The 27,001-nt window shown below is 40.8% G+C and overlaps 1 protein-coding gene across 1 annotated transcript in view; it reads left to right on the top strand.

The window, feature by feature from the left end:
* The window catches only part of LOC144494656 (uncharacterized), a 46,918-nt gene extending 21,958 nt beyond the window's left edge, over positions 1 to 24,960 (top strand). Inside the window, exons 20-43 of the mRNA XM_078213860.1 lie at positions 6,327 to 6,446; positions 6,530 to 6,655; positions 8,513 to 8,684; positions 9,538 to 9,762; positions 10,482 to 10,600; positions 10,681 to 10,820; positions 11,894 to 12,035; positions 13,774 to 13,923; positions 14,275 to 14,394; positions 15,809 to 15,931; positions 16,778 to 17,149; positions 17,966 to 18,092; positions 18,139 to 18,287; positions 18,712 to 18,831; positions 18,907 to 19,032; positions 19,960 to 20,131; positions 20,279 to 20,500; positions 21,162 to 21,280; positions 21,355 to 21,494; positions 22,573 to 22,711; positions 23,124 to 23,261; positions 24,068 to 24,175; positions 24,612 to 24,686; positions 24,845 to 24,960. Coding sequence (XP_078069986.1) covers positions 6,327 to 6,446; positions 6,530 to 6,655; positions 8,513 to 8,684; positions 9,538 to 9,762; positions 10,482 to 10,600; positions 10,681 to 10,820; positions 11,894 to 12,035; positions 13,774 to 13,923; positions 14,275 to 14,394; positions 15,809 to 15,931; positions 16,778 to 17,149; positions 17,966 to 18,092; positions 18,139 to 18,287; positions 18,712 to 18,831; positions 18,907 to 19,032; positions 19,960 to 20,131; positions 20,279 to 20,500; positions 21,162 to 21,280; positions 21,355 to 21,494; positions 22,573 to 22,711; positions 23,124 to 23,261; positions 24,068 to 24,175; positions 24,612 to 24,686; positions 24,845 to 24,960 — 3,560 coding nt within the window. The remainder of the gene's footprint in view (positions 1 to 6,326; positions 6,447 to 6,529; positions 6,656 to 8,512; positions 8,685 to 9,537; positions 9,763 to 10,481; positions 10,601 to 10,680; positions 10,821 to 11,893; positions 12,036 to 13,773; positions 13,924 to 14,274; positions 14,395 to 15,808; positions 15,932 to 16,777; positions 17,150 to 17,965; positions 18,093 to 18,138; positions 18,288 to 18,711; positions 18,832 to 18,906; positions 19,033 to 19,959; positions 20,132 to 20,278; positions 20,501 to 21,161; positions 21,281 to 21,354; positions 21,495 to 22,572; positions 22,712 to 23,123; positions 23,262 to 24,067; positions 24,176 to 24,611; positions 24,687 to 24,844) is intronic.
* The last annotated feature ends 2,041 nt before the right edge of the window (positions 24,961 to 27,001 follow it).

Here is a 27,001-nt window from a genome sequence, read left to right as displayed (position 1 = left end):
ATTAGAAAAATTCATTGTCAATAGTTTAATGAACCAATTTTGTTTTCTCATCTAGTACTGCCAGATCTTTGAATTAACATTGGTCTGTGTCCACAATAGCTTTTCAATTTCCACTACCCTTCAACAACATCCTGAACAGCATGGCTCTAAGGTTGTGCCTTCTGTTCAGTACTCCACTGAAGTATGTTTATCATCAATCCTCATACTTGATTGTGCCTTTAACTCCTAATTGAAAGGAATGCAATCTGACCTAGCCACATAATAGGATTGATCATTTTAGTAACTCTGCCAATTAAGGTGCAGTGCCCAAAACTGATTTTGCTACTCTTGAACATGTTCTGAAGTTGTTGCATAACTTCCAAACAAAGATCAACACTCCTAATATTTTGTACCTGTCCAGTGATTTGGGTCCGTGTATGTATAAATCAATCTTTCTGATTTGTCATTACCATTTGGAATATTCTAACCAAGAATGGAAGTGTCCAATCCATATGCAAGCCTGTTCCAGAAGTCCTTTTTAGGGATGTCCATGGATATTTAGACACTACTTGCCTTCATCTATGAAGCAATTGATTCTAATTGCTTCAAATTCCATGTCTTATAGTGGCACAATATTGGCAATTTTCCAATTTGTTTGCAGCCTTGATCATGCAATATAACTAATTCCTGCCTAATATCCTGGGGTGGAATGTCGTCTTTTCATGTTGGGTTTTTCTAATTTCAGAAATGAGTTTGCCTCGGAATGCATTTATTTGCTGTGGTATTTTGACTTGTCTAAGTCTGCCATTTCCTGGTTCCTAATTGCAATATTCTCTATTGGTGAAGAATAATGTGGCCTCGTGTGTCCTTGTCCTTAACTGTAGATGAACTTCCTGCAGCAGGCGTTTCACATGGGTATTTAAAAACATTGGTATTTTGAAATTTCAATTTCTCTTTAGCTGCTTTCCAAGATGGAATCCCTGAATTCAATGCATGAATTAGGTGTGGATTGTGGGGAGGATGCAACAATTCTTTCTGCACTTGTTTCCCTTTCAATCATTTTCTAAATTGTCTCTTAACAAAGATGAACAAAATATTAGTGCAGGAACAGGCCCATCAGCCCTCCAAGCCTGCAATGACCATGCTACCCGACTTAACAAAATCCCTACCCTTCCAGGGACCATAATTGCACTCTTCCCATCCTACTCCTGTATTTGTAAGACACCCCTTAAGTCACTATTGTATCTGCTTCCACTATCTCCCCTGGCAACAAGTTCCAGGCACCCACCACCCTCTGTATTTTTAAAAGAAAACGCCTCCTACATCTTTTTAAACCTTGCCCCTTAAACCTATGCCCCCTAGTAATTGACTCTTCCACCCTGAGGAAAAAGCTTCTGACTATCCTCTGTCCATGCCCCTTGTAGACTTCTATCAGGTCGCTCCTCAACCTCTGTCATTCCAGTGCGAACAAACCAAGTTTCTCCAATCTCTCATAGCTGATGCCTCCATACCTGGCAAACCTTTTCTGTACCCTCCAAAGCCACCGCATCCTTCTGGTAGTGTGGCAACCAGAATTGAACACTATATTCCAAGTGCAGCCTAACAAAGGTTCTATAAAGCTGCAACATGACTTGCCAATTTTTAAACTCAATGCCCTGGCCAATGAAGGCAAGCATGCTGTATGCCTCCACTACCTTCTCTACCTGCGTTGCCCCTTCTGTGACCTGTGTACCTGTACACCTAGGTCTCTTTGCCTATCAATACTCTTGGGTCCTGCCATCTACTGTATTTTCTATCTATTAAACCTTCCCAAATGCATTACCTCACATTTTGTCTGGATTAAACATCATTTGCCACCTCTGTCCAAGTCTCCAACTGATCTGTATCCTCTGGTCTTCATCACTATGTGCAAATCCACCTATCTTTGTCGTCTGCAAACTTGCTAATCAATCCAGTTACATTTTCAACCATCTATTTATATATTACAAACAACAAAGGTCCCAGCACTGATCCTTGAGGAACACCACTTGTCACAGCCCTCAATTCAGAAGCACACCCTTCCACTGCTACCCTCTGTCGTCTTTGACCAAGCCAGTTTTGTATCCACGTAGATGGCTCACCCCAATCCCATGCAACTTCACCTTCTGCACCAGTCTGCCATGAGGGACCTTGTCAAAGACTTTACTGAAGTCCATGTAGACAACATCCACTGCCCTACTATCATCACTTAACTTGATCAAGTTAGTGAGACACTACCTTCCCTTAACAAAACCATGCTGCCTCTCTCTAATCCACTTATTTCCAAATGGGAATAAATCCTGTTTTGAAGTATCCTCTCCAATTTCTCTACCACTGATGTAAGGCTCACTGGCCAGTAATTACTTGGATTATTCTTGCTCCCCTTAAACAAAGGAACAACATTGGCTATTCTCCAATCCTCTGCATCCTCACTGGCTACAGGGAAGGTCCCAAAGATTTCTCAAGGCCCCAGCAATTTCTTCCCTTGCCTCTCAGTATTCTGGGGCATATCCCATCAGGCCCTAGGGACCTGTCTAAATGTTTCTCAAGAACCCCATACCACCACCTTTGATCTCGAGGCTCAAATTATCTACACACCCTTTCCCAGACTCCTCCATCACCAAGTCCTGCTCTTTGAATGCTGACACAAAGTACTCATTTAATACCTTGCCCATTCTTCTGGCTCATGCATCGATTCCCTCCCCTGTCCTTGAGTGGGCCAACCCTCTCCCTGGTTACCATCTTGCTCTTTTATAGATGTATAAAAAGCCTTGGGATTTTCCTTAATCCTGTTGGCCAAGGCTTTTTCATGACTTTTTTTTAGCTCTCACTCTAGTTTCTTTCTTCTTTCCTTGTATTCAGCACTTGCTTTGTGTTCCCAGCTTCTTTTTTTCTTTGACCAGGCTCTCAATATCTCGTTATCCAAGATTCCCAAAACTTGCCATACTTATCCTTTGTCCTTGCAGGAATGTGCTGATCCTGTATCCCTATCAGCTTACACTTGACAGCCTCCCACATGTCAGATGTTGATTTTTGCCCTCTGACATCTGCCCCCAATCTACATTGTTCAGTTCCTGCCTAAATAATATTAGCCCACCTTAACCTGAGGACTATACTTGTCTTTATCCATCAGTACCTTTAAAGCTTACTGATTTGTGGTCACTGTTCCCGAACTGCTCCCTTACTGAAACATTGACCACCTGGCCAGGTTCATTCCCCAATACCAGGTCCAGTATGGCCCCTTCCCTAGATGGACTATCTACATTTTCAAGAAGCTCTCCTGGATGCTCCTTACAAACCCTGCCCCAACCATGACGCTAGCACTAAGTGAGTCCCAGTCAATATAGGGGAAGTTAAAATCTCCCACTACAACAACCCTATTACTTTTACACCTTGCCAAAATCTGCCTACGTATCTGTTCCTCTATCTCCCACTGGCAGTTGGGTGGCCTATAGTAAACCCCCAACATTGTGACTACACCCTTCCTATTCTTGAGCTCCATCCATGTTGCCTCACTATGAGCCCTCTGCAGTGTCCTCCTGCAGTACAGCTGTGATATTATTCTTAACCAGTAGTGCAACTCCCCCACCCCTTTTTTACATTCCTCTGTATCCTAGGACATTAAGCTGCCAATCCTGTCCTTCCCTTAACCAAGTCTCTAATACCATAATTCCTAGTACTAATCCAAGCTCTCAATTCATCTGCCTTACCTGTTACACTTCTCACATTGAAACAAATGCACTTCAGTCCACCAGACCCTCTTTGATTAGCAACCTCACCCTGCCTGCTGTTTGAGTCTTACTGGCCCTGCTCTCTGGTTTCCCCTTCAGCTAATTCATCTTTGCTTTGGTTCTCTTTTCTCTCCCCCCCCCCCCCCCCCCCCCCCCTGCCAAACTAGTTTAAATCCTCCCCAGTGACACTAGCAAACCTCCTGGCCAGAATATTCTTCCAGTTTTTAGATGCAACCCATCCTTGTACAGATCCCACCTGCCCTGGAAAAGACCCCATGGTCCAGATATCTGCAACCCTCCCTCCTACACCAGCTGTTGAGCTGCACTATCTTCCTATTCTAGTGCAGTTAACTCGTGTATTGCCCTGCAATGTATTGCTGTGGGCTGTTCAGAACTAAGGAATGTCACAGCACTGAACACTGAATTTGGATGTTAGCTGTGGTTTTGTGATAGGCCTGAGGTCTGACTGACACTGACCCCTTGCTACAGTACTAGTGCAATGAGGCACCATCTTTCACCTACAAAATGCCTCCTTACTGACTGATTCTTGAGTTCTAAAGCTTTACATTACAAGATTTATTGTTCAGCATTGTGCTAATGGCTTGAATTTCCCACTTGTTGCACTAATCTTTTGGCGCAAGTGATTGCTGCATCAGTAAGATTTTGACATAGACCAAATGGATTGAATTAATCACATTCCTGTTTCTGACTATTTGTGCTTTTGGCCTTGGAGGTATAAAGTAAGTTAATACAAGGTCAATGTCCAAAAGGTTCATATTAAAAGTCATAACATTTTCTCATTGTTAACTATCATCCAACAAAACAATTTAAATCGCTAACTTCAGATGCTTTAGAGGTTAGAAATAAAGGTACTTCTAACTAAACTTAGACTTGGGCCTGGCCCAAACTACCCACATTTCCATTCACTTGGAGACTTTATTTTCTCCCCTTTTCTGCCGCTGCCACTCCGTTATGGCACATTCACAAGCACTGCATTTAGTGCTGATTCTCAATTTCCAAACCACTTTCTCTGTCTGGTATAGGTATATCCACTGTTCCTAGAATGAGCTTTCTAGGATTTGGATTATGTATTGATTTGAAAATGGTGTATTTTCAAGTAAGCACTGATTTGGAGAACCTGATGTCCTACACACTTTCTGACACCTAGATAATAGATTTGAAAGTTGCTGTAATGGATCCTCTTGGTATATCTTGCAGCCCCACATTCAGATGGAGTGAAACAGTCAAGGTGGCAGATGGGGCTCTTAAATGTATTGCTTGTACTGAATGTTGATGCACCTCATCTCAACATTTCAGTTGTGTAGATAGTGGGAAGTTCACCCCACGCAACCTGTTAAAGTTGCATATATTGTGGCTTATTGTCAATGGTGGGGATTCGGTGCCATTAAATGTCAATCTGGTGCTAATTTTGGAGTACAAATGAGGATTTTTGAGGCATATAGCCTTTAACCAAGATTTGTGCCAGGCTTCTGGTCCACTTCCTGTTAAGAGGTGGAGATGTATTATCCAATTGGCACTTCCAGCTGAAGACATCCTTTTTTTTTTAAACACTAGTGCTCTACCATCTTTCTGAATGTAGATACTCATGAAGCATCTTGTATGGCAAGACTGCAGAGTGTTATTTGATTTCTAGATATGGGTCACCATGCATGTAGCTTTATGCTTGGTGCTACTCATGGCAAGTATGCTCTGTTGCATTGAAAGATTGTTGCCATCAAGTTGGTAAATAGAGGGGAGAAAACGAGCCTTGCATTTGTTGCTGGCCTAAAATAACACTATATAGGGGTTCCCAGAGTTGCTAGATCTCCAATGCTGTCCATCCATGAACTGTGACTGTATCTGATAAATTTAAGACAATAAAGCCAGTTTTCACCCTCCATGTTGGCTCATGTGGCATCCAGAACTCCATACTGAGCTACTCGTACTGGAGTTCCCTTCCTATGGCATTGAGTCGACCCACAGAATATGGACTGCAGCAATTCAAGAAGGCAGCTCACAACCTTGAGGGCAACTAAGGATGGGTAATAAATGCTGGCCAGCCAGTGACGCATGTCCCACAAATTAATAGAAAAAAAACTTGCATGCTGTGCCCTTGCTGTTCTCTACTTCCTGTGGTCAACATGGAGTACTCCCATTTGCTATGGAACACTGGTCAGTAGGAGGTTTCCTTGCCCATTTTTGACCTGATTGAGTCTGAACTGCTGTGGGGTAGGGCATTAAAGGTTAAAGTTTTGCAATGTTAGCTAGTTTAAGTTTTTCTACTGATTCATAGCAAACTGTATTGTGATGAACAAACAAATGGTCCTCTGGTAGGGAGGTTGGAAGAGTGCAAACCATTTACAGATTAGACAAACGCAACTAAACAATGGCTTGAAGTGAGTTTGGCTTACAAAGCTACACTAACAATTGAACAAGTACCAATGAATTAAAATTAATCCTACATATTGAAACTGCTGTAATGAAATCCCTTTGGCTTTATCTGGCTGGTTAGAAGGGTTTTAAACATGGTTCCTACATTCTAAGTACTGTGTGTATTTATGTGTGTGTATATGCATAAACCTAAAGTTGTTTTTGCAGATTTGAATGAATGCTCGGTGAACAATGGTGGCTGCATGCGTACTTGTCAGGATCTTGTTGTTGGCTACAAATGTGGATGCTCTCCTGGCTTTGAGTTGGTTGATGACAAAAACTGTGGAGGTAAGTTTCTTGCTATTCAATCTGTTCTATTGTGAAGTTTGTAATAGCTTGGTGAAACTGAAGGAATATTTAAATTTCTACAGATACTGATGAATGTCAAAATCCTGGAACATGCAGTCAAACTTGTATCAATGTGATGGGAAGCTATAAATGTGACTGTCACAGAGGATATCGCATGGATTCTGTGAATGGTGTTTGCAAGGCAATAGGCAAGTAATTTGTAGTACAATGTTAACACCTGAAAGTGGGTGTTAACCATCGAGAATGCAGTGCCCATGTATTGGGGGAAACGCACTTGGAAAACGACTGGAGGGAAGTGGGGCTTTGCTTCCAAGTATGGATGCAAAAGGCTGAATTGTATTAACTGAACTACTTGGTGTTTATTGGCAACTAATTGAATCACTTATGATGCAGAAGGTCATTCAGCCCATCAAGTCTGCACCAACTGAGCATCTTCCCCAGGCCCAACCCCCCCCCCCCCCCCTATCCATCCCTGTAACTCTGCATTCCCCATGGCCAATTCACCTAACCAGCACATCTTTGATCTGTGGGAGGAAACTCAGCATGGAGAACTCCATGCAGACAGTCACCCGAGGCTGGAATCAAACCAGAGTCCCTAGTGGCGAGGCAGCAGTGCTTGCCACTCTCCTGCCTTGCACATTGTTTCTATTCAAATATTCATCTAATGCCCTTGTCAATTGAACCTGCCCCTAGCACATTTGACGGTGTATCCAGACCCAAACACTGTAATTTTTTTCTCATTTGCTTCTTTTGCAAATCACTTATTCTGAGTCCCCTTTATTCAATGAACTATAAATTCAAATCTGTAACATTGAATGCAAGTTCATGTACACTACATCAACAGCCCTCGCCAACACTTCTGCCTCTTTAAACAAAAAAACCCAGGTTGGTTAACTGACAATCTTTAAGATGTTTCGTCAATGACCTTGCCTCCATGAGGACAGAAGTGGGGATGTTCAGCATTTGCAACTCTGATACTGAAGCAGTATATGTTCAAATGTAACAAGATCTGAACAACATTCGGGCTTGGGCTGACTAGTAACATTCACACCCCACATGCCAGGCAATGATAATCAATGAGCAATACTCTAGCTGCCACTCCTTGACGTTCAATGGTGTAACCATCATTGAACCCCTGATTGCCAACATCCTTGAGGTTACCATTGACAGAGGCTAAAAATACTGTGGCAAGTGACTCCCCAAAGCATATCCATCTACAAGGCACACGTCAGGAATGTGATGGAATACTCACCACTTGCCTGGATGAGCGCAGCTCCAAGAAGCTAGACACCATCCAGGACAAAGTGGCCCACTTAATTGGTACCACATCTATAAACATTCAATCCCTCCTCCAACAGTGGCAGTAATATGTATTATCTACAAGATGCACTGCAGCAATTCAAAGATCCTTGGACAACATCTTCCAAGCCCATGACCACTTCCACCTAGAAGGACAAGGGCAGCAGATGAGAACATCACCTAGTTCCCCTCCAAGCCACTGGCCATCCTGACTTGGAAATATGTTGCTGTTCCTTCAGTTACTGGGTCAAAATCCTGGAATTTCCTCCCTATGGCTATGTGGGTCAACCCACAGCACATGGACTGTAGCAGTCCACAAAGGCAGCTTGCCACCACTTTCAAGGGCAACAAGGGATGGGAAATAAATGCCAGCCAGTGATGCCCATATCCACAAATAAACTTGCCAGTTATTGCATTTTTGGATACCAGGTCTTTATTCCTGTAGTAATTGCTACCTATGTTCATTAACATACAAGTATTGTAGTTGCATACTTGATGGCACAAATCCCCACTCAGCTGTTTCTCCTTAATTTAATTTTAATTTCAATATTTTGAATATCTTGGATAACTTTGGCTGTATACTGCTTGTATCCTAGTGATTTGAGTTATTGAGCTGGTTGAATAGTTTTACAATTTCCTTGAGTGATGTAATGTTGGGCTACTGCCAGTGACCTTTCAGCAAAAATCATTTTGAAAGCCAGAATGCTGAAATGTCTTTCTATAAAGATTATTTTGTTTTTGAACAGGGAAAGAGCCCTATCTGGTCTTCACTAATCGCCATGATATTAGAAAAATTGGATTGCGCCACATGGAATACACCCAAGTAGTTTGGCAACTGAGAAATGCTGTAGCCCTTGATGCTGATGTTGCAACACAAAGGATCTTCTGGGCTGATTTGCAAGAGCGAGCAATTTTTAGGTATGCATTTGTTGTGAGCTGTAACAGCAAAGACTTATTTTTAAAAATTTGTGTCCAACTCTAGTTAAATCCTAAGGGCCTGATTGCTTAGCTGGGGCAGTCATTGTGGAGAGCAGTTGTAATCTCTGCCTTTGTACATTGAGATCCACTTTCTGTAATCACAAATCATCTACCCTGCCTGCACATGTGAATTGAAATATAATATGAAGGACAAAAAGTTCATTGTATGCAAGAGACCTAGCTAGAAAGCACAAGTATAATGCCCATTATAGCCTACAACCTGTGAAGTCTGCACTGAAACAGTTGAATTTACCGTCGAATCTGTTTAATGCTGACTGCCTGTGGCTTGGGCTCATGATCTGGTCAGATTGGTCAAATTCCCTCATGCCTAGAGTCAGTGCTGGTTTTGTTTTGCCAAAATGGTACATTGGATTGCAAAGGATATGTGACATTCTCAAATTCACACTGTAGTCATTTAAACTATCAAGCTGGAAGGGCATAAAATTGGGTATACAGTGGGCACTTGCACGTCCAAGGGGCTGCTAATTAGATTAGTTCAGTTCATTTTGTTATACTGAAAGTGTAAAAAAACACTTTCCCATCCCCAAAAGAAATTTTAAATGCTTCATTTTAAAATATATTTGTCCCTTAAGGGGTGATTCATTAGTTGATAGATTAACAGCCTCTTAAGGGGCAGTGTTTATTAGTTCTAATTGGGGCGGGGGGGCACAAGTTTAGAGCAATACATGATGTCCCACTTTGAATACAAATTGGGTTATTTCTTGGATTTTTCTATTTGCACATCCTGAAAATTGAACTACAATGACTTTAAGTTCTGACTACTCTTGTACAGTGTGTCTATGGATCAACATGAAAATGCAGTTCGTAAATCCAACATTATCAAAGATCTTGGAATCCCTGTGGGAATTGCTGTGGACTGGATCTACAAACACTTTTATTGGACTGATCGTGGCACTAAAACCATATCTGTTGCTGACTTTGATGGAACCAAAAGGAAAATCCTTTTTGATACTGATCTGCTGGAGCCAGCTTCTATAGCTATTGATCCACTATCAGGGTATGGCATTGTTTTTATAATGTTGTACATCACGGTATTTTCCCCACATGCTTGAGCAAAAAGCAATTGAACTGGGTGTTCACTTTTGTGATCATGATTCTTTATCTTTTTGTTACTTTACTCTAAATTGAATTCCTTTGGCCTGTTCTGGGAACATGAACCTGTCCTTCCAATGGTTTATTGTTAATCAAAATTCTTCACTTTTCAGGTCAGTGCATATTCAAGACTGGAATGATAAATTTCAGTTGCTCCCAAAAGTCATACAGACTCGGTTGCTGCAACAGGCAGCATGGTAGCAGTGGTTAGCATTGCTGCTTCACAGCTCCAGGGACCTGGGTTTGATTCCCAGCTTGGGTCACTGTCTGTGTGGAGTTTGCACATTCTCCTTGTGTCTGCGTGGGTTTCCTCCCACAGTCCAAAGATGTGCGGGTTAGGTTGATTGGCCATGCTAAAATTGCCCCTTGGTGTCCTGAGGTGCATAGGTTAGAGGGATTAGTGGGTGGATATGGGGGTAGGGCCTGGGTGGGATTTGTGGTCAGTGTAGACTCAATGGGCCAAATGGCCCCTCTCTGCACTAAGGATTCTATGATTCAACTTTCAAGTTTACAACTTCAGCATTTTGCTTTTGTCCTGCTTTGTCATTGGGAACTTGGCACTGACTGCATTGCAAGCATTAATTTTCAAAATTGCACTTCATGGTTATGATTTGGCTTTTATAGGTTTCTGTACTGGTCTGATTGGGGTGAGCCAGCAAAGATTGAAAAAGCAGGCATGAATGGCAATGACCGTGGTCTTCTAGTAGCTAGTGATATTCAATGGCCACGTGGCATTGCTCTTGGTAAGTACATTATTGATTTGGGTAAACTGGAAGGTCCAGGTTTGTTTAGCATTTTTATACAATGCACCTTTTGTCCACAGATCTTGTGAAAAGTCGTCTTTATTGGGTTGATCTGAAGCTGCACATGTTATCAAGTGTAGACCTGAATGGAAAAGACAGAAGAACTGTACTTCAATCAAAAGAATTCCTCAGTCATGCTCTTGCAATTACCATATTTGAGGCAAGCTGATTGTGATAAAATGTCAACAGATGTGTTCAGCTTCTAAAACTAGTGCATGTGAATTATTGTAGTACCAGCTGTTCATTTTATGTTGCCTTCCCCAAGTTCCTGTTGTGAGATGGGTACTCCAAAAAAAAGCTGCTGTGAGTAGACTCTCCTAATGGGGATGGCCATTCTTCTAGAATAGGATTCTGACCTCCAGCTTTCCTTCCCCCAACTCTCAGCCTTTTCCCATCTCAACTGAGCTCGACGTGAACTAATTTTGAACAGTTTTGTTTTCTGCCAAAGCAAAAACAATGATGATGGGATGGGGAGGGGGGGAAGTCAGCATTAGCTAGGCTCCCATTTATTGCTTTTAGTTTCTATAGCAATCTTTCATGCCACGTATTCATCCTGTAACTCTTATTAAATTCTCTTTAGTGTCTCGTGCATTGCCAGTTAAATATATCATTACTCTACAATCATGGCTTTGTTTGACTACTTTTTGTTTAGCTGATAAACCCTGTCATGTAGCCATGGCATTTACTGTTAGCTTTAGTTAAGATGTGCTGAGCTTAGAAAGGACTCTGGGAAGCTAAAGAGTAGCACTCATTAAAATAAGCATACAAAGGGAATTGCTAAACGGGGTGGGAATTGGATCCAGGCAATTTTCCTGATTTTTCTTTTTGGGGGTGGCACAAGTAAATTAGTTTTTCAAAAAAGTACCTCACAAATGGGGGCTTGTACTGTTTCCAACACAAATGAGGCTCAGTGGCACAAGATTGAAGGTGTATTCTGTAAATTAAGATGGAGGACTGGGGTAAGAAGTGGGCTAGAAATCATATGCCCCCATCAAGATAACTTCATATAATTGAGACTGAAGCCAATGCTTTCTGCTTGATTGGTCATGATCATCCAAAATACCATTTTGTACTTATTGATTTTTGTTGGAATAGCTGTTTGTGGCTGCCAAAATGGTATTGAACTTGTGCATAAGCTCTTGTATGTCAAATGGGGGCATGAGGAATAATGAATTTGCATAGGTGATTACGTGGTAATTGTGTCAATAACTAAAGCTTATTATCTTGTTCCAGGATCGTGTGTTCTGGGTTGATGGAGACAGTAAAGCAGTGTACAGAACTAACAAATTTACAGGTTCAAAAGTAGAGCTTTTGGCTGCCAATCTAACGGAACCACTTGACATAATTGTTTACCATGCACTGACACAACCAGAAGGTGAGCAATCTGGCCAGATAATGAAAAGCTCTTGCCGATTTTGACTGAGTATACAGTAGTGGGCTAGTAATTACCTATCTGAGGTGAGGCCAGATATGGATGGACAAAGTAGCATGAATGACAGCACTTGTGTTCTTGCCTTGCAATACAGCTCCCCTATACCAATATTTCAACTTTACAATATCTCTCCCATTTTTTGATCTTGGCTGTTTAAATCCACTTGTTTACTTTGAGTGAAGATTAAATGGGTTTTCCAGCATCGTGCAACTACTGTCTCAACCCCTCTGCTGAACAACCTTGGCCACCTTCTGGACCCTACAATCCAATGTCAGCTTCCCCAATAAATCTGGACTTTATAATCCTATGCCCTATGTTAAGTGACCAGGTTTCCAGCAAAGGCCTGGACTTTGCTGTACTGTTGACTGGAAAACCAAGTTCCACTTTTATTACAGACCAAATCTGACAAATTCCTATAAGGCACATTGCTATGGAGTTATTTGAAGTCTTTACTGAAATGTCACACTGAAATCACTAATGGTGTGAACTTGCCCATTCAGTTCCACATCAAGATTCTTGGAGGTGATGTATTCAATTTGAGGCAACTATTACAGCTCTGTTTGCAATTTTGTGGAGTTCTTTAATTTCTCCCAATATTTTACCTTCTGTCACTATTCTTGCTTTTGTGCATCTCCTCTAGATGTGATGGCCTGAATCTTCTGAAATGCTGTTGCAAACTGCTTTCACTGATATGGTAGCATAGTAGTTCGCACTGCCTCAATGCCAGGGACCTGGATTCAATTTCAAGGCTTGGGTGACTATTCTGTGCTAACATAGATTTCCTCCCACAAGGATGTGTAGGTTAGGTGGATTAGCCCTCAATGTGCAAGGATAGCTGGGCAAGATGCTCTTTCAGACTTGACGGGCACTATGGCCTCCTTCTGCACTGTAGGGATTCTATATAGTTCTATAAAACCTAGGCTCTGTGTGCACAGTTGACAGGAAGTTTAAAACTTTCAGTTTTACTCTGCCCAGATTGCCTAATAGATCAGATGGCCATATCCCCACATGTCAGCTGTTGTCCCACAGTTATTGGCCGATTTACTTTGAGCCCTTAAGGGGTAAAGCCTACTGAGGTGCCGCTCCATGTAAATTGGCTGGAGTGTCAGGGCACAAGAGTACCTCTGCCATCCTTTAGACAGCTAGGAATCACTTGGTAACTGAGTTGGGTGAGTATTGCCAGGAGCTAAACTTGTGCCACTTCCAAGATTGGCTGGTCTGTTAAGTGCACAGCTTGTGGTGATGGGGTATGACCTTCCAACTCTGCGCACTTACTGGATTCCAACTAGATCCAGAAGAGATGGGCTCCAGTTGGCTGGAAGATCTAGGCCAATCCAATAAACCTCACCATTGGCCCTGTTCCGACACGCACAGGGCACTTGCTTACAATCTCCATTATAAAAACTGCAAAACATCTGGATAGATGGTGAGCAGCAAATATTTCCTTTTATAACAGAACCAAATTCATGATGGTGGGACCCATTTGCATAGAAATTTAGATTTCACAATAAATGGCTGCATCTGTTTCTGATGGGAAGTGCTGTTCTCAATACCAATTTGTTTTTTAATCCAAGGTTGTGTAAATTTGATTTTAGTAATTTAAGGGTATTGAGAATCAACTAATTTGGAAATTATTCTGCTGCTGGAAAAGTTCAGATTAGAACCAGACTCTTTATTGCAGGCAAAAACTGGTGTGCTGAGAATCGGAAGACCAGAAGCTGTGAATACATGTGTCTTCCAGCTCCTCAGACTAATAGTCACGACCCAAAATACACTTGTGTGTGTCCATCTGGAATGAAACTGCAAAAGGATGGGTGGCAATGCAGAATGGGTGAGTAAATGAGGTTGCAAACTCTTGATTCAATGGCTAATCTAGCCTTGGTTTGTTAATTCATCAGGCTGGGTACTGGGGCATCAATTGTGCATTTAATTCCTGAATTTGGACAAAACCCACCAAAAATTGTAATTTGGGAGTTGCTTGCTTTGATCAAACAAAAATAACCAGATATTCACAAGAATGGGAGAAAATGAAACACTAATTGGAAAATCAATGTTAACATTTTTCAGCCCATGATTAAAATGGACAACCTGTTTATTTTCAACATATTGCACAATTCCCTGCAGTAGGAAAATATCCTTATGGTCCCAAAAAAAAGTAGAATCTATTGTGCTTTTCCATTAGTTGCTACATGTGGAGCATCAGACTTTGTGTGCAAAAACAGACAATGCATTCCTAGTAGGTGGCAGTGTGATGGTAAAGCAGATTGTGAAGATGGATCTGATGAAAGTACAGAAGTTTGCTGTAAGTACTTATTCTCCCATTCATTTATTACCGTTATCTGCCTCAACAGTTGGATTTCCATTGCTTTGTCAGAAGTCAAACTTTTCACAGCTGTGCAATTTAGTGCTATTTTTGTTAGAAATCCCTGACTAGATTGTCCACTGATCTCCAGCCGTGGTAATTTTGCTGCACTCAACTTTAGCATTGCACTTTGGAAACTGGTGTGGGCTTTAAATATTTAGTCCCTTGAAAGCTCTTGGTTTTTTAAATCTATAGCACCAAAGCCCAAGTAACCTCTCACTGTAGGGGTCAGTCATCTTTTTTGAGGATGTGATTTTTGATGCTCCTGCAACATGGCTGTGTTTTAAAGAGATTTATCCTTTCATTCTTTAGAACATCTCTCTTCCATCTTGAAGTAGGATACTATTTAGCTGACTTGAACTATTAATTGTTCCTAGAATGTGATCAAATCACAACCAGACAATAGGGGCCATCAGCCCTTGTGCAAACCAAGTAGCTATTCAGCCAAATTCCAGGTTTTGGTCCACTTTCTAATGCATGCATTAAAGTAGATGGCTTTTTGCAAAGGGTCTCTCTACCAACTGCTTTCACAGCATGACCACTCATTTATAAAATCAACAAGGTCCCAGAAAAGATTAACCATTTTCCACATTGTGGGAGCTACCTTCTCTTGAAGGCAAACTGAGACCATAACAAGAACTGTCAGCCAACTGACAAGAGGATGAGGTCCATTAACTCCAACTCGACTATGGTTTAGTGGAAAACCAGAGATCCCAGTGTTTTTGTTTTGGATACTTCAGTGTCCTGAGGCTTGCCATTGACCTCTTTTTATAGTTGCAGTATTTGGTCCAGTTTCTAGTCGGTGGGAATTCTGCAGTGAACAACTTTCCACCTGACTCCTAAACCACCATCTACAAGGAAGCCTTGAGGTTTCAGTTTGACTTCACCCAGGAGAAACTTTCCCAGCATTGCTACACCTGGTGCATTCCAATGTTGCCAGCCTTCCAAAGTAAAAATTGGAGGAGGGACAGAATTAAAGAATCTGGAAGCAGCAACTTGTCCAAATTCAGCAGCAGAACTTTGCAGGCATTGATCAAACTTGGCAGTCACCTATGTACCCACAAGAACCCTACTGAAAACACCAAATGGTAAATGAAAATCCCCCAAAAATGTTTGGTTTTGGCCAATATTCTCATGCCCTCTTTCCTGAAGAGTTGTGCTACTGAACTGACAGACTTCCCCAAGGTCTGATATCTGGAAGTCCATTTCTTTGTAGGAATGTTGTGCAAATACTCCTGTAGTACTGGATCTGCACTTGGGAATAACTGTGCCCCTTTCTTAATCTGCCCCAATACTGATATTTCATTTTGGACTGAAAGGTGAAATTGTATACATGAGCACAATTCTGTTTCAGATAAAATCACCTGTCTCGTCCATGAGATCAGTTGTGGCCCTGGATCCCGTCAATGTATCCCTGCTGCTTGGCAGTGTGATGGAGAAAAGGACTGTAGTAATGGTGGTGATGAGATCAATTGTGGTAAGTTGAAGCACTGGCCTTTCTTTGCCTTTGTGCTTGACAGGTTTAGTGTGGGTTCAAATAGTGTAACTATCTATTGAATTAGTTTGATTTATGTAGTTACTTAAACTCTTGGAACTGCACTGCAGAACATACCAATAGTCTGCAACAGTAGTAGCATACAGCCGAGGTACTTTGCACAATGGCATTGCCGTCAGGTTTTTCCTAAGCTTGTGCTAGATTAACTCAAATATTTCTAACTGTTATTTAAAACACTCTCGTCATGAAGGCAAACCCATACAAGATATTTGTGATCTAATTAAAGGGATCTAATTGCAGCCACTTTGTTCCCACATGCCTTTCTTCTACCCATATGTTGAGTATCTTCCTCAAACACCTAACTTGAAAAATGTTACCCTCCATTTAGACCTGTTCTAGATTCCAACTGCTGACTTCTATTTATCCTGAGGGAAAAGTGGGGCTGTGCATTTCCTCATCGGACAGTATTTTGGTGAAATCTAATTTTCTAAAATCAGTATTCCTCCTTTAGTGCTGACTACAGTACTATGTATTCCTGTTGGGGGTTTTGTAGTCTTAAGGCTTATTTCCTTGAAGCTAGAAATATTAGATTGGAAATTTCCTAGTGCTACCCCAGTCCCAATAGTGGGTTTCATTTATGAAGTTAAGCAAGTTGGCAATAGTGCATTTGAATTTGACTTTAGAATTTGCTATCTCATCACTAGTCAAGTGGAACATGCTAAAACTAAGTCCAGTAAATTTTGCAAAGCTTTCATGACCTATCTGAATTACCTGATCTGCAGTTGAGTGGACCACTCACTCTGAAATTGGTATTCTCTCATCTTTCAGGTAAAATAACCTGCAGCCCTGTAGAGTTTGCCTGCTCCAGTGGTAGATGCATTTCCAAGGCCTTTGTCTGCAATGGCGAGGATGATTGCAGTGATGGAAGTGATGAGAAAAGTTGTGCTTCAGTTACCTGTGGCACTCATGAGTTTCAGTGCAATAACTTGAAGTGCATACCCTTAAATTGGGTATGTGATAACAATGTGGATTGCACTGATAAATCTGACGAGTCACCAGAACACTGCGGCCATACAATCCCCCCTCCTGTGGCCTGCTCTCCTACGGAGTTCCTGTGTGATTCGGGTGAATGTATCCATCGTCGATGGCATTGTGATGGTGATACTGACTGCAAAGATGGAAGTGATGAGGCTAACTGCCGTAAGTGGATTATTTGTGTTAATTTAATTTAATGCTGCAGCATATAGTCAATTTGTCAGACCCAAGTGTGCAATTCTAAGGTGTACGAAATGGCTAGATTCTAGTCCTGTCTTAATCTTTCTTTGCTGGATAGTTCCCCTCAACCAGCACTTTTTTTTTTACTTTTCAAGGACTGTTGGGTTGTATTTGAGCAGAGATGGAAAGGGTTGCATATGGTGGATTGAGTGAGGAATTGAAGTGCCATTGCAGATTCTTAATCGCAAGTGCACCATGTTCCACATCTAAAGCATGCCTTCAAAATGCAGAATTGTATTGCTATTGCAAATCCAATTCAACATGGCCTAGGTGCACCCTACAGAGCAGTCTTCTAAATCTGATCTAAAACCAGAGTGGTGTTGATTTGTCATGTTAAAACTGTTCTATAGAGTTGCAGTCCAGCATTTGAATCTGGCACAAGTCTCCAGTGTAATCTCTGCAAACTAAACACAATTTGGCTCTTTGGGAGGCAAAAATATCTTCCAGCAATTTTGAATTGTGTATCTGGAGCACAGGTATGCATTTATGGAGAAATATTCTGATCCTTGCAGTACCCTGTTAGCCAGTCTGCCAAATTTATTATTTCTGGTAATCCATGTGAATTACCCCAGTCCTGAGCACTAAACTTTGTACAATCTATCATCTGTATTGAATACACTTTGAAAATCTGTCTTTTGCTCGTGCTCTCTGAAAAATGGTTTTAGAGCTGCAAACATGTCCAGGCCAACTGACATTTACTCCATCCATTTGTCTGAAGTTTTGATCTGTTTATCTTTTCAGCTCATTTAACATGTAGACCTGATGACTTCACATGTAACGATGGCAGCTGCATATCTGGAAATAAAAAATGCAATCAATTTAGGGACTGTGAAGATGGTAGTGATGAAGTGAACTGCAAAAAAAGTAAGTAAATGTAATTATTGCCTTGATGGTTAAAAATCCGTATTCCAAAGCTCCTGCTCTTACTCACTCATTGCTATAGTTTCAGGCTGCACTGGACCGACTGACTTCAAATGTCAAAGTGGGGAATGCATAAATATCACCCTAGTGTGTGACCACAAGCAGGACTGCAAGGACTGGAGTGATGAACTTAATGGGTGTAGTAAGTAAATAGTGTCATTTATTGCTCTGTACCAGTTCAAAATTAATTTAAAACCATTTGGTCGGGGGGGGGGGGGGGCGGGGGTTGTGCTATCTAAGAACACTGTCCACCTTTTGTGTAATACTTGACAGCAAGTGTTAATCTTTTTGTAGGAAGTGAGACAAATCTGAACTGTTAATGCAATTTATTTTTCCTTAATTGTATCACGAATTAAAAATGCAGTGTCCATTCCTGCTGAGGTTGAGTAGGTATTAAAAATGCTTTACACGTAAAGAATCCCATAAATTCTGAAGTCTTGGTGGTTCAAAATTAAAAACCCAAACTTAGTAATGTGATTTGCTCAGCGATCCACAATTTTCTATATGATCCACAAGGATATTCCAGTAAGTGGTAATATTGTGCAATGATTTGTTTTATTCTTCAGACCAAAATGAGTGTTTGAAGAAGAATGGAGGTTGCTCTCACTTCTGCCAAGACCTTGCCATTGGTTATGAATGTGAATGCCCTACTGGTTTTGAATTGATTGATCACAAAAATTGTGAAGGTAAGTTGATGACTGACCGTCGCCAAATAAAATAGTTTTTATTTGGAGGTAAAGTTTTTGTTTTTGTCTTGTCAGACATAAATGAGTGCCACAATCCTGGATCCTGCAGTCAAATTTGTATAAATACTGAAGGCAGCTACATCTGTGAATGTCATGCAGGATATCTTGTGGATCCAACTAATGGCGTTTGCAAGGCAGTAGGTAAGTGTGAAGCTCATAGAATCCTACAGTGCAGAAAGAGACCATTCGGCCCATTGAGTCTGCACCAACCACAATCTCACCCAGGCCCTATCCACATATCCCCACATATTTACCCACTAACCCCTCTAACCTATGCATCCCAGGACACTAAGTGGCCATTCTAAATTGCCCATTAACCTAGCCTGCACATCCTTGGACTGTGGGAGGAAACTGGAGCACCCATGCAGACAGAATGTGCAAACTCCACACAGTGACCCAAGCTGGGATTCAAACCCAGGTCCCTGGAGCTGTGAAGCAGCAGTGCTAATCACTGTGCTGCTGTTTGACTCTGCTTGATTTGATTATCCATGCATTGATTTGACACTCTTCCCCCAAGTCATCTGGGATTCCAATGACTTTTGGGAGTGTTCCTTGGGTTTTGTTTATTTACTACCTGTCCAAATTAGCATTAAATGGAGTGGTTGGGAATTAAGGGGGTTTCCTTGCTGATAACTACACACTGCAGATGAGATCAATTATTTGATGTTTTACATCTCTAAACTTGGATGACAAGTTATACTAGAACTTGTGCATTCTCTATTAAACTATCATGTGACTAACCCCAGATAGTGGCAGAGTGGTTAGCACTGCTACTTCAGTGCCAGGGACCCAGATCCCATTCCATCCTTGGGTGATTGTGTGGTGTTTGCACATTTTGCCCAGGTCTGCATGAGTTTCCTCCCACAGTCCAAAGATGTGCAGGTAGATGAATTGGCCATGGTGAATATGTGGTGTTACAGGGTTGGGTCTGGGTAAGATGCTGAGTTGGTGCAGACTTGATGGGTCAAATGGCCACCTTGCACTGTAGGAATTCTGATTTAAACGTATAATAATCCTGCTTCCTTTGGCAATCTAATTTCATGGGTTACAATCTCTGAACTCCATTAGGAAAAGAACCATATCTGATCTTCACAAATCACCATGATATTAGGAAACTAGGACTCCGTCACCAAGAATATACACAAGTAGCCACACGGTTAAGAAAAACTGTAGCACTGGATGCTGACATTGCAGAACACAGAATCTTTTGGGCTGACGTGGGGCAGCAAGCAATTTTCGGGTAATATACACTTCATACTACTGGTACTAAACTTTGTTGCCACATGTGAATTGTACTGTCTCTTGAACCTTGTTTTATCAGGAGCCTTGCATACTCAATTTCAAATAGACCTGAAGTTTGTTTTTAACCACAATACTCTCTTTTCAGTATGCTTATGAATGAAAGTGGGAAGGCTGGTATTTCCAAAATCATTGCTGATCTACAAGTCCCTGCGGGGATTGCAGTTGATTGGATCTCCAATCACATCTACTGGACCGACAGTGGAACCAAAACTATATCTGTGGCTACGTTTGATGGAAGCAAAAGGAAGATCCTCTTTGATTCTAAGCTGGTGCAGCCAGCTTCTGTAGCAGTTGATCCACTTTCTGGGTACCATATAATCATTGTATGACTAAAGGCTATCTGAAAATATCCAGTTGTTTCAACATAACATTTAAAATTTGTTTATCATTCTGGCATTGTTGGACTAGTTCTTGGTACAGTACTGCAGATGTTCAAGCCATTTTGAATTCTAGAGTAGTCAGTCCATCCTACTTTGACATTCAATTTGCCTTTCAGTGACTGGATTCTAGGGTTTGAAACAAAGTTGTGCAGTGGGAGAAGTGGCAGTGGTTGCAGAGGGAGGAGGGATGTCTTTTGAACACAAATTGTAACCGATGGTCTGGGTGGGGGGGGGGGGGTGTGAAGAGTTGCTGGAATTGGCCAAATCAAATTTCTGAACAAATTTATTGACAGTTTCTGTAAGAAGTCAGTATACACAAGATCATCTAGAGATTTGACATTGCAGATCCTATAGTACTGCCTGGTTACTAACATTGATCTATCATCTAAAACAAATGCAACTTGCTATACTATGCTATTGTGCATTCTGGCTCTAAAGCATCTTTAAATTTGCAATACAATTTTTAAGCCACCAAAGGATATTTGCATTCAAAATAATAAACCTTAGTTTTTGCAAGTAAAACTTTCAAACATTTGCTACTTGGGCAGAACAGCATCTGTTTATTTTGTGACCTATGTTTGCTTCAAGGTATATTTACTGGTCAGATTGGGGTTCCCCAGCAAAGATCGAAAAAGCAGGCATGAATGGTGTGAACCGCCAACTCTTGGTTGCTACCAAGATTCAGTGGCCAAATGGCATTGCACTTGGTAAGTAAGGCCTTTTTTAATTATAGACTTCCTTGTTTCAAACTTTCTAAATAATACTTCAAACTTGCCCACAGATCTTGTGAAGAGTCGTCTCTATTGGGTTGACGCAAAATTGCATGTGTTATCAAGTGTGGATCTAAATGGTCAGAATAGAAGAACAGTATTACAGTCCCAGGAATTCCTCGCACATCCCAGTTCAGTTGCTTTATTTGAGGTAATACAATCTTTTTATATACACCTCGGATTTGACTGCCTTGTGTTACGATCCAAGAGTGGAACTCCAGTTTGGATCATTTTTTAGCTGGATGAACGGATGTTTCATGTAAACCAATAGGCAAAATGTGGTCAGTGACAGATTCCCTCCACCATTCATACAATTTCTCTAGATTTCCTATCAAATCTGATGTTTGTCACCTGAATCAGCTGGTCTTATTGACACTCTTGATTTCCACATTCCAAGAGATTTTAGAAACTCACTTCCCAAGCAACATTCCTCTCTTCACCAAGGAACCATTTTCAGGGTTTCAATCTGCCTTGGATTTCCACCATGAAGTCTCTGGTACTCAGCCATGCCAACAAACTGTTCCACAGGCTGTATTAAGATGTCACCGAACTGTCAATCTGCCCTCAATGTCCAGTTTCTCACCCCCAGCTGGTTTTAAATCTAGTTGTTGCAGCTGTCTCCAAGTACTTTCTTTCCCTTAAACTCTCGAGCCGGACCTTCAACTTGTTTGTCATATCCTTTTACCTTGTCTCCTGAGATTATTTATTTCTCTCCCAACTCTCTCTGTACCTTTTGTCATTTTGGGAAGTCTGCTCCATGAAGGTCTCTTCTGTTTAAAAACTTCGATGGTCCCTGTGGAAAGTTGACTACTTGGAGTGTTAACTTTAATGTTAAATTTATTGTCATACCAGGACCTCAACCAACCTGTCATTAACCCTTTTAAATGCTACACTGCTTTTAAGATGGGTGGTCAATACTTGATATTCAAGTACCACAGGTTGTGCACCATTTTTGCTCTTTATGCAGTTTTAAAAAATTCTAATGTAGACAAGGAAGTTGAATTTGAATATGCTGAAATGGAAAAGCAAATAGAATTCCTGATTCACTTTGGCCAGGGCAAAGTGGAAATTCCAGATCTGGCCCTGGTGTTGAACACCTTTGCAAACTGGACTTGATGGTAAAAGGAGTCTCTTGCAATCTAAATTGCTTTGATACTGCCACGTTCATTAAACTTCAACCTAGTTATGGCATTGATCAAAATTGAAACCTGATATCCTCAAATTTCCAGGACCATGCATTCTGGGTTGATGTGGAGAGCCAAACAGTCTATGGAGCCAATAAGTACAGCGGTGATAATGTGAAGGTTTTGGCTTCAAATGTTGAAGCTGAAGATATCATTGTTTATCACGAACTAATGCAGGCACCTGGTAAGTAAGCTATAATCTCCTAATTGAGGGGGAAATGGAACTTGCTGCTTCACACTTCCTACACTTTTGTTCTGTTATGGTCATTTCTTTTCCCCTGAGACTGATTCCACAATCTGAACTTTAAAAATGTGGGTTGTCTGAGTTGCTAGCTGCTTTCTGTATGCAGGGATGTTTTGGGGTGAACTGGACTGCAATCAGATCTTGATATCAATTGAGCATCTATATTTAGTGGAGAAAGCACAGTCCATAACTATAACTGAGAAATGATACAAATGAGTCCTCCTGCATGAAGACTGTCTACTCGTGTTAATGTATGACTAATTATGCACAATACATTTGGTTAAAACCAGAGCGCTCAGATTTTAGCAACTGCCTGGAAATGTATAAATTTTAACATGATTTTAATTCCCAGGGAAAAACTGGTGTGGCCATGTAGCTTGTGAATACATGTGTCTTCCTGCTCCTCAAATCAACAGTCACTCAGCAAAATATACTTGTGTGTGTCCAGCTGGAATGGAATTGAGCAATGATGAACAGCAGTGTTACTTGGGTATGTTTTCACCTTGGGAGCTATTTCCAGTATGTGTTTTTTACTTCTGACCTTTAGACATTAGATCTGTGACTTGGCTCCCCAGATTGGATTTGAGTGCTACTGAGGAATCTTACTCCTAGGCAACTTTGTACTGCAATTATCCAGAAGTGCTAATGTCTGCTGTGCTGGGAACCATCCAAATTGCTAACTTCAGATGGTTCTGCCTGATGTGCTTAGTTGGCCTGAAAAAGTTGGAAATAAACCACTTCAGCATGACTATTTTAAATGCACAGTTTGATATCCCATTCGGGGCTCCTCCTGACCCCACAGGACTCTCCCTTGACCCAATCTGGATTGCCACTCTGAACATGGTCCAATTTTTCAAGTGAAAAGCATGGGCATCTAGAAGATTTGGGTCTGCTTTAGAGTTCCCATTTAATGTATGTAATTAGTCCAATATACAAAAATCCCAAATCAAATGCAATTGACACTTTAGGGCATGAGACAAAATGTCTTTCCCAATTAGCAATTTATTGCCATTTAAGTTTGGTTTGGAACTGATAATGTCATTCGAAAAAGGTGGTTGATCTACATTTATTGCCCCTTGAGCAGGATGCAGCCAACTGATTTACTTGACTTGATTTTTTTGAAACCAGCTTTAGTTGAGTCTAAACGATTTTTTTGTACTACCCAAGTTTTTAAACAACACTGTCAATTGACTTGTGTTGGGCAACAATTTTTAAAGTAACCATTTTCCACAGCACAAGTGAGAATTGTGATCAAGTACTTGAGTTTCAGTTCTTTGCATTCTGATTCTTTTACAGTGACTGTACACCCTTCAGCAAATGTGTCTACAATACCTTCAGGTGTTACTCCAGGCGTTTCCTTCCGTTCACTTACTGTATTTCCAACCAACTTGGCTACTTCCAAAGGTAATAGAATTAACAAGCAGCACGACTTCATGTAACATGCATCTTAAAAACTTTTTTATACTAGCTTGACAATACATTTAGGCCTGTGTCCCAGAGGGCTTGGGTGGAGATTGGGACTTAGTAGTTTCAGAAATGATCTGGCTATGCCAGGTTAAAACCACTTGTAACCTAGTCCAGTTGTAAAACACTTGCAGTTTGCTGTGATTGAGAGTACAAGGTTCAATTGCTGTTTGATTCTGGGTAGATTGAACCATTAACCCAAGATCTAGTTTCTTGCCCCAGCATTTGGTTCCATTCCAAGCAATGATTTTACAGACCTATTGGTACAGATTTCCCATGTTCAGTTTGGTTCCCAAACGTGATGCTTGATCAGAAATTGTTTGAACTGTTTTTGATTTTTGAGCCCACTGAAGTGAAAATATTTTTTCCTATCCAGGTGTAAATTCAAGTGTTCCTTTTGAAAGCAAGTCAAAAAGAGGATCTACAGTCATTTGGGTCATCTTTGTTATTGGTAAGAACATGTTTTGTCCCCCTTGTCCTTTGCAATCTAAGTTTATTTGAAGCTGGATGTGGTTAAGTATCAGGCTACAAAAATTTGGCTTGGCTGATTTCTTGCCAAAATTTGACACACCCTTTGGATTGCCTAATGCTACTTTTCTTCAATTTCAGCACTCCTGATAATTGCTGGTTTCGGTGGCTACTTCATTTGGCAATCCTGGCAGAAGAAGAATGTACAGTACACTAGTTTTGAGAATCCAGTCTTTCAGCAGAAATGCTCTGATTGAACCATCAAATAAAAGTTCATTTGGTATTAAATATATGTTGCATAATTTCAGGTGTTGGCTGTGAATTTAGCCACAAGCCATGGTCTAAAGCAAAATTTAATCTCTCGAGCAGTCAATCTTTTGGGTTAGGAAAGATTTTCATTTCAAAAATAGACTTTCAGTAATATATTTCAAATTTAATATTTTACAATGCTTAGTTCCAAGACATTTCTTTCTTTACAGTGCAGTTCTTCAAACTATGGGCACCACATTGTAACTGTGTACAACTCTAACAGCAGCAGCACAATGAAGTCAGTGGGTTAGGAAAGAAATTGGCCAATTGATCATTGCAACCTCCGTATGAACACCTCTGGATAAACTAAGTATGGTGTCTGCCTGGCTAGTTGCAGAACCCTGCAGCTGAATCTTCAGGGTGTGAGCTGTTGCAACAGAACCCAATAAACTTAATGAATGGAAATTACTCTTGCCAGTAATCAGTTTAAATCTTTAAACATTGGGAGGGAGAAAGGTTAAGCCTTAGATTCCATGGTAATTGTTAGATTTGCCTCCACTGGCAATCCACATCTTGATTCTGCATTAATTTTTTAGTAACTAGCTTTTTGGAAGTTTAACAGGACATAATTTTTGCTTCCCTGGGAATTGGAAGTGTTCATAATCTAGTACAATAATTATTCTCACTAGGGCACTTTTTGTTCAGATGTGACTGCAATCCCTATTTTAGTGACATAATGTTTCTTTTAATGTCTGCAGTCGGTTGTGATCTTGCCCCTCTATACACAAGAAGTTGGTTTGAATCCAGTGTTTATAATGCCCTAACTGTTGGGTTATGGGTTTTAAAGAAATCGTTTGTGCACAGATACAATAACATTTATTGTAGATATTGCCTACAGTAGAAGATGAAACTAAGCAGGAACCTGTGAAACATCCAAATTACATTACCACAAGTCATGTGACCAGCTCTTAAAGCAATCATGCAACCACTTGATATAGAAGTGCAGAAACACTTGCAAATTTCAAGGTAACTATTCAGTACCTGCAGTAAAACAATTCCTCAACGTTCTTGCTGCCTATCTTGGCTAACATCAGTTGTTAATTGTGTCTGTAAACATTAAGATTGAAACTTTACACGATTCAATAATATGCAATGCTTTAGATAACTTAGAGTTCAAGGTGGTGAGGATGGCTTGTATTTAACTTGCACTAACCCAGAGAATTACTATTCAAAATTTCAGGTCTGTTGCCAGCAGGTGGGCTAGTAATTGATCGTACCATTCGGATATAATTTTTAACTTGCATTCACCATGACCAGATGGAAATGGCTTGAATGTGGAGGGAAATGAACTAATTGGATTGCTCAAGACAGCACAGACCATGATTTGCATGTTCTCTGCTGTAACTGCTGCATGTGGAAGGTGAGTAGGTTTTTCACCCACAATATAACTTCGGAATTTCTTTAACTCAACCTCGGGGCTTCCCAAAGCATTTTATTGCTCTTGCATAAGAAATCCAGCAGCCAAGCTGCAATCAGCATTGGAAGAAGTGCTTTTAAATATCTAGTTGACCAGCATGATCAAATATGCAACCCTTCAGTCCCACCGGTGAGCATCCTCCTTTGTAGACTGATGTAGAGAAATGCATAAACTAAGCTGACGCCTGTTGAGCTAGTACTGCATGTTTGAGGTACTGATCTCTTGGTTGCAACATAAACCCAAGATGCCATTATGTCCTTGGTTGTAATGTTTGTGTCCCAGCTAATACTACTGAACTGGTTATCCAGTCATTATTGTGGGACTAATGTCAAAGTACAAACCAGCATATTTTAACTGCTGGCTGATCCTTTGTATTCAGTGCTGAGTGAACATCATGGGTTAGAGTCTAGATGGCAAGTTTGACTTGCCCACTACAGAGTTTTGGGCTTCCTGCTAACTACTGCATTGCTTAAGGATTTAAAAGTCTTATCCTTTCTATGGTAAGAAAAGTGCATCATTGGTACTGAATTAAAACTGTTGCGAAGGATTCATATCTTATTTTGCATACCTGG

This window comes from Mustelus asterias, chromosome 6 (genome assembly GCF_964213995.1).
Source record: "Mustelus asterias chromosome 6, sMusAst1.hap1.1, whole genome shotgun sequence".
NCBI lineage: Eukaryota > Metazoa > Chordata > Chondrichthyes > Carcharhiniformes > Triakidae > Mustelus > Mustelus asterias.
This window is presented reverse-complemented; position numbering and strand designations above follow the sequence as displayed.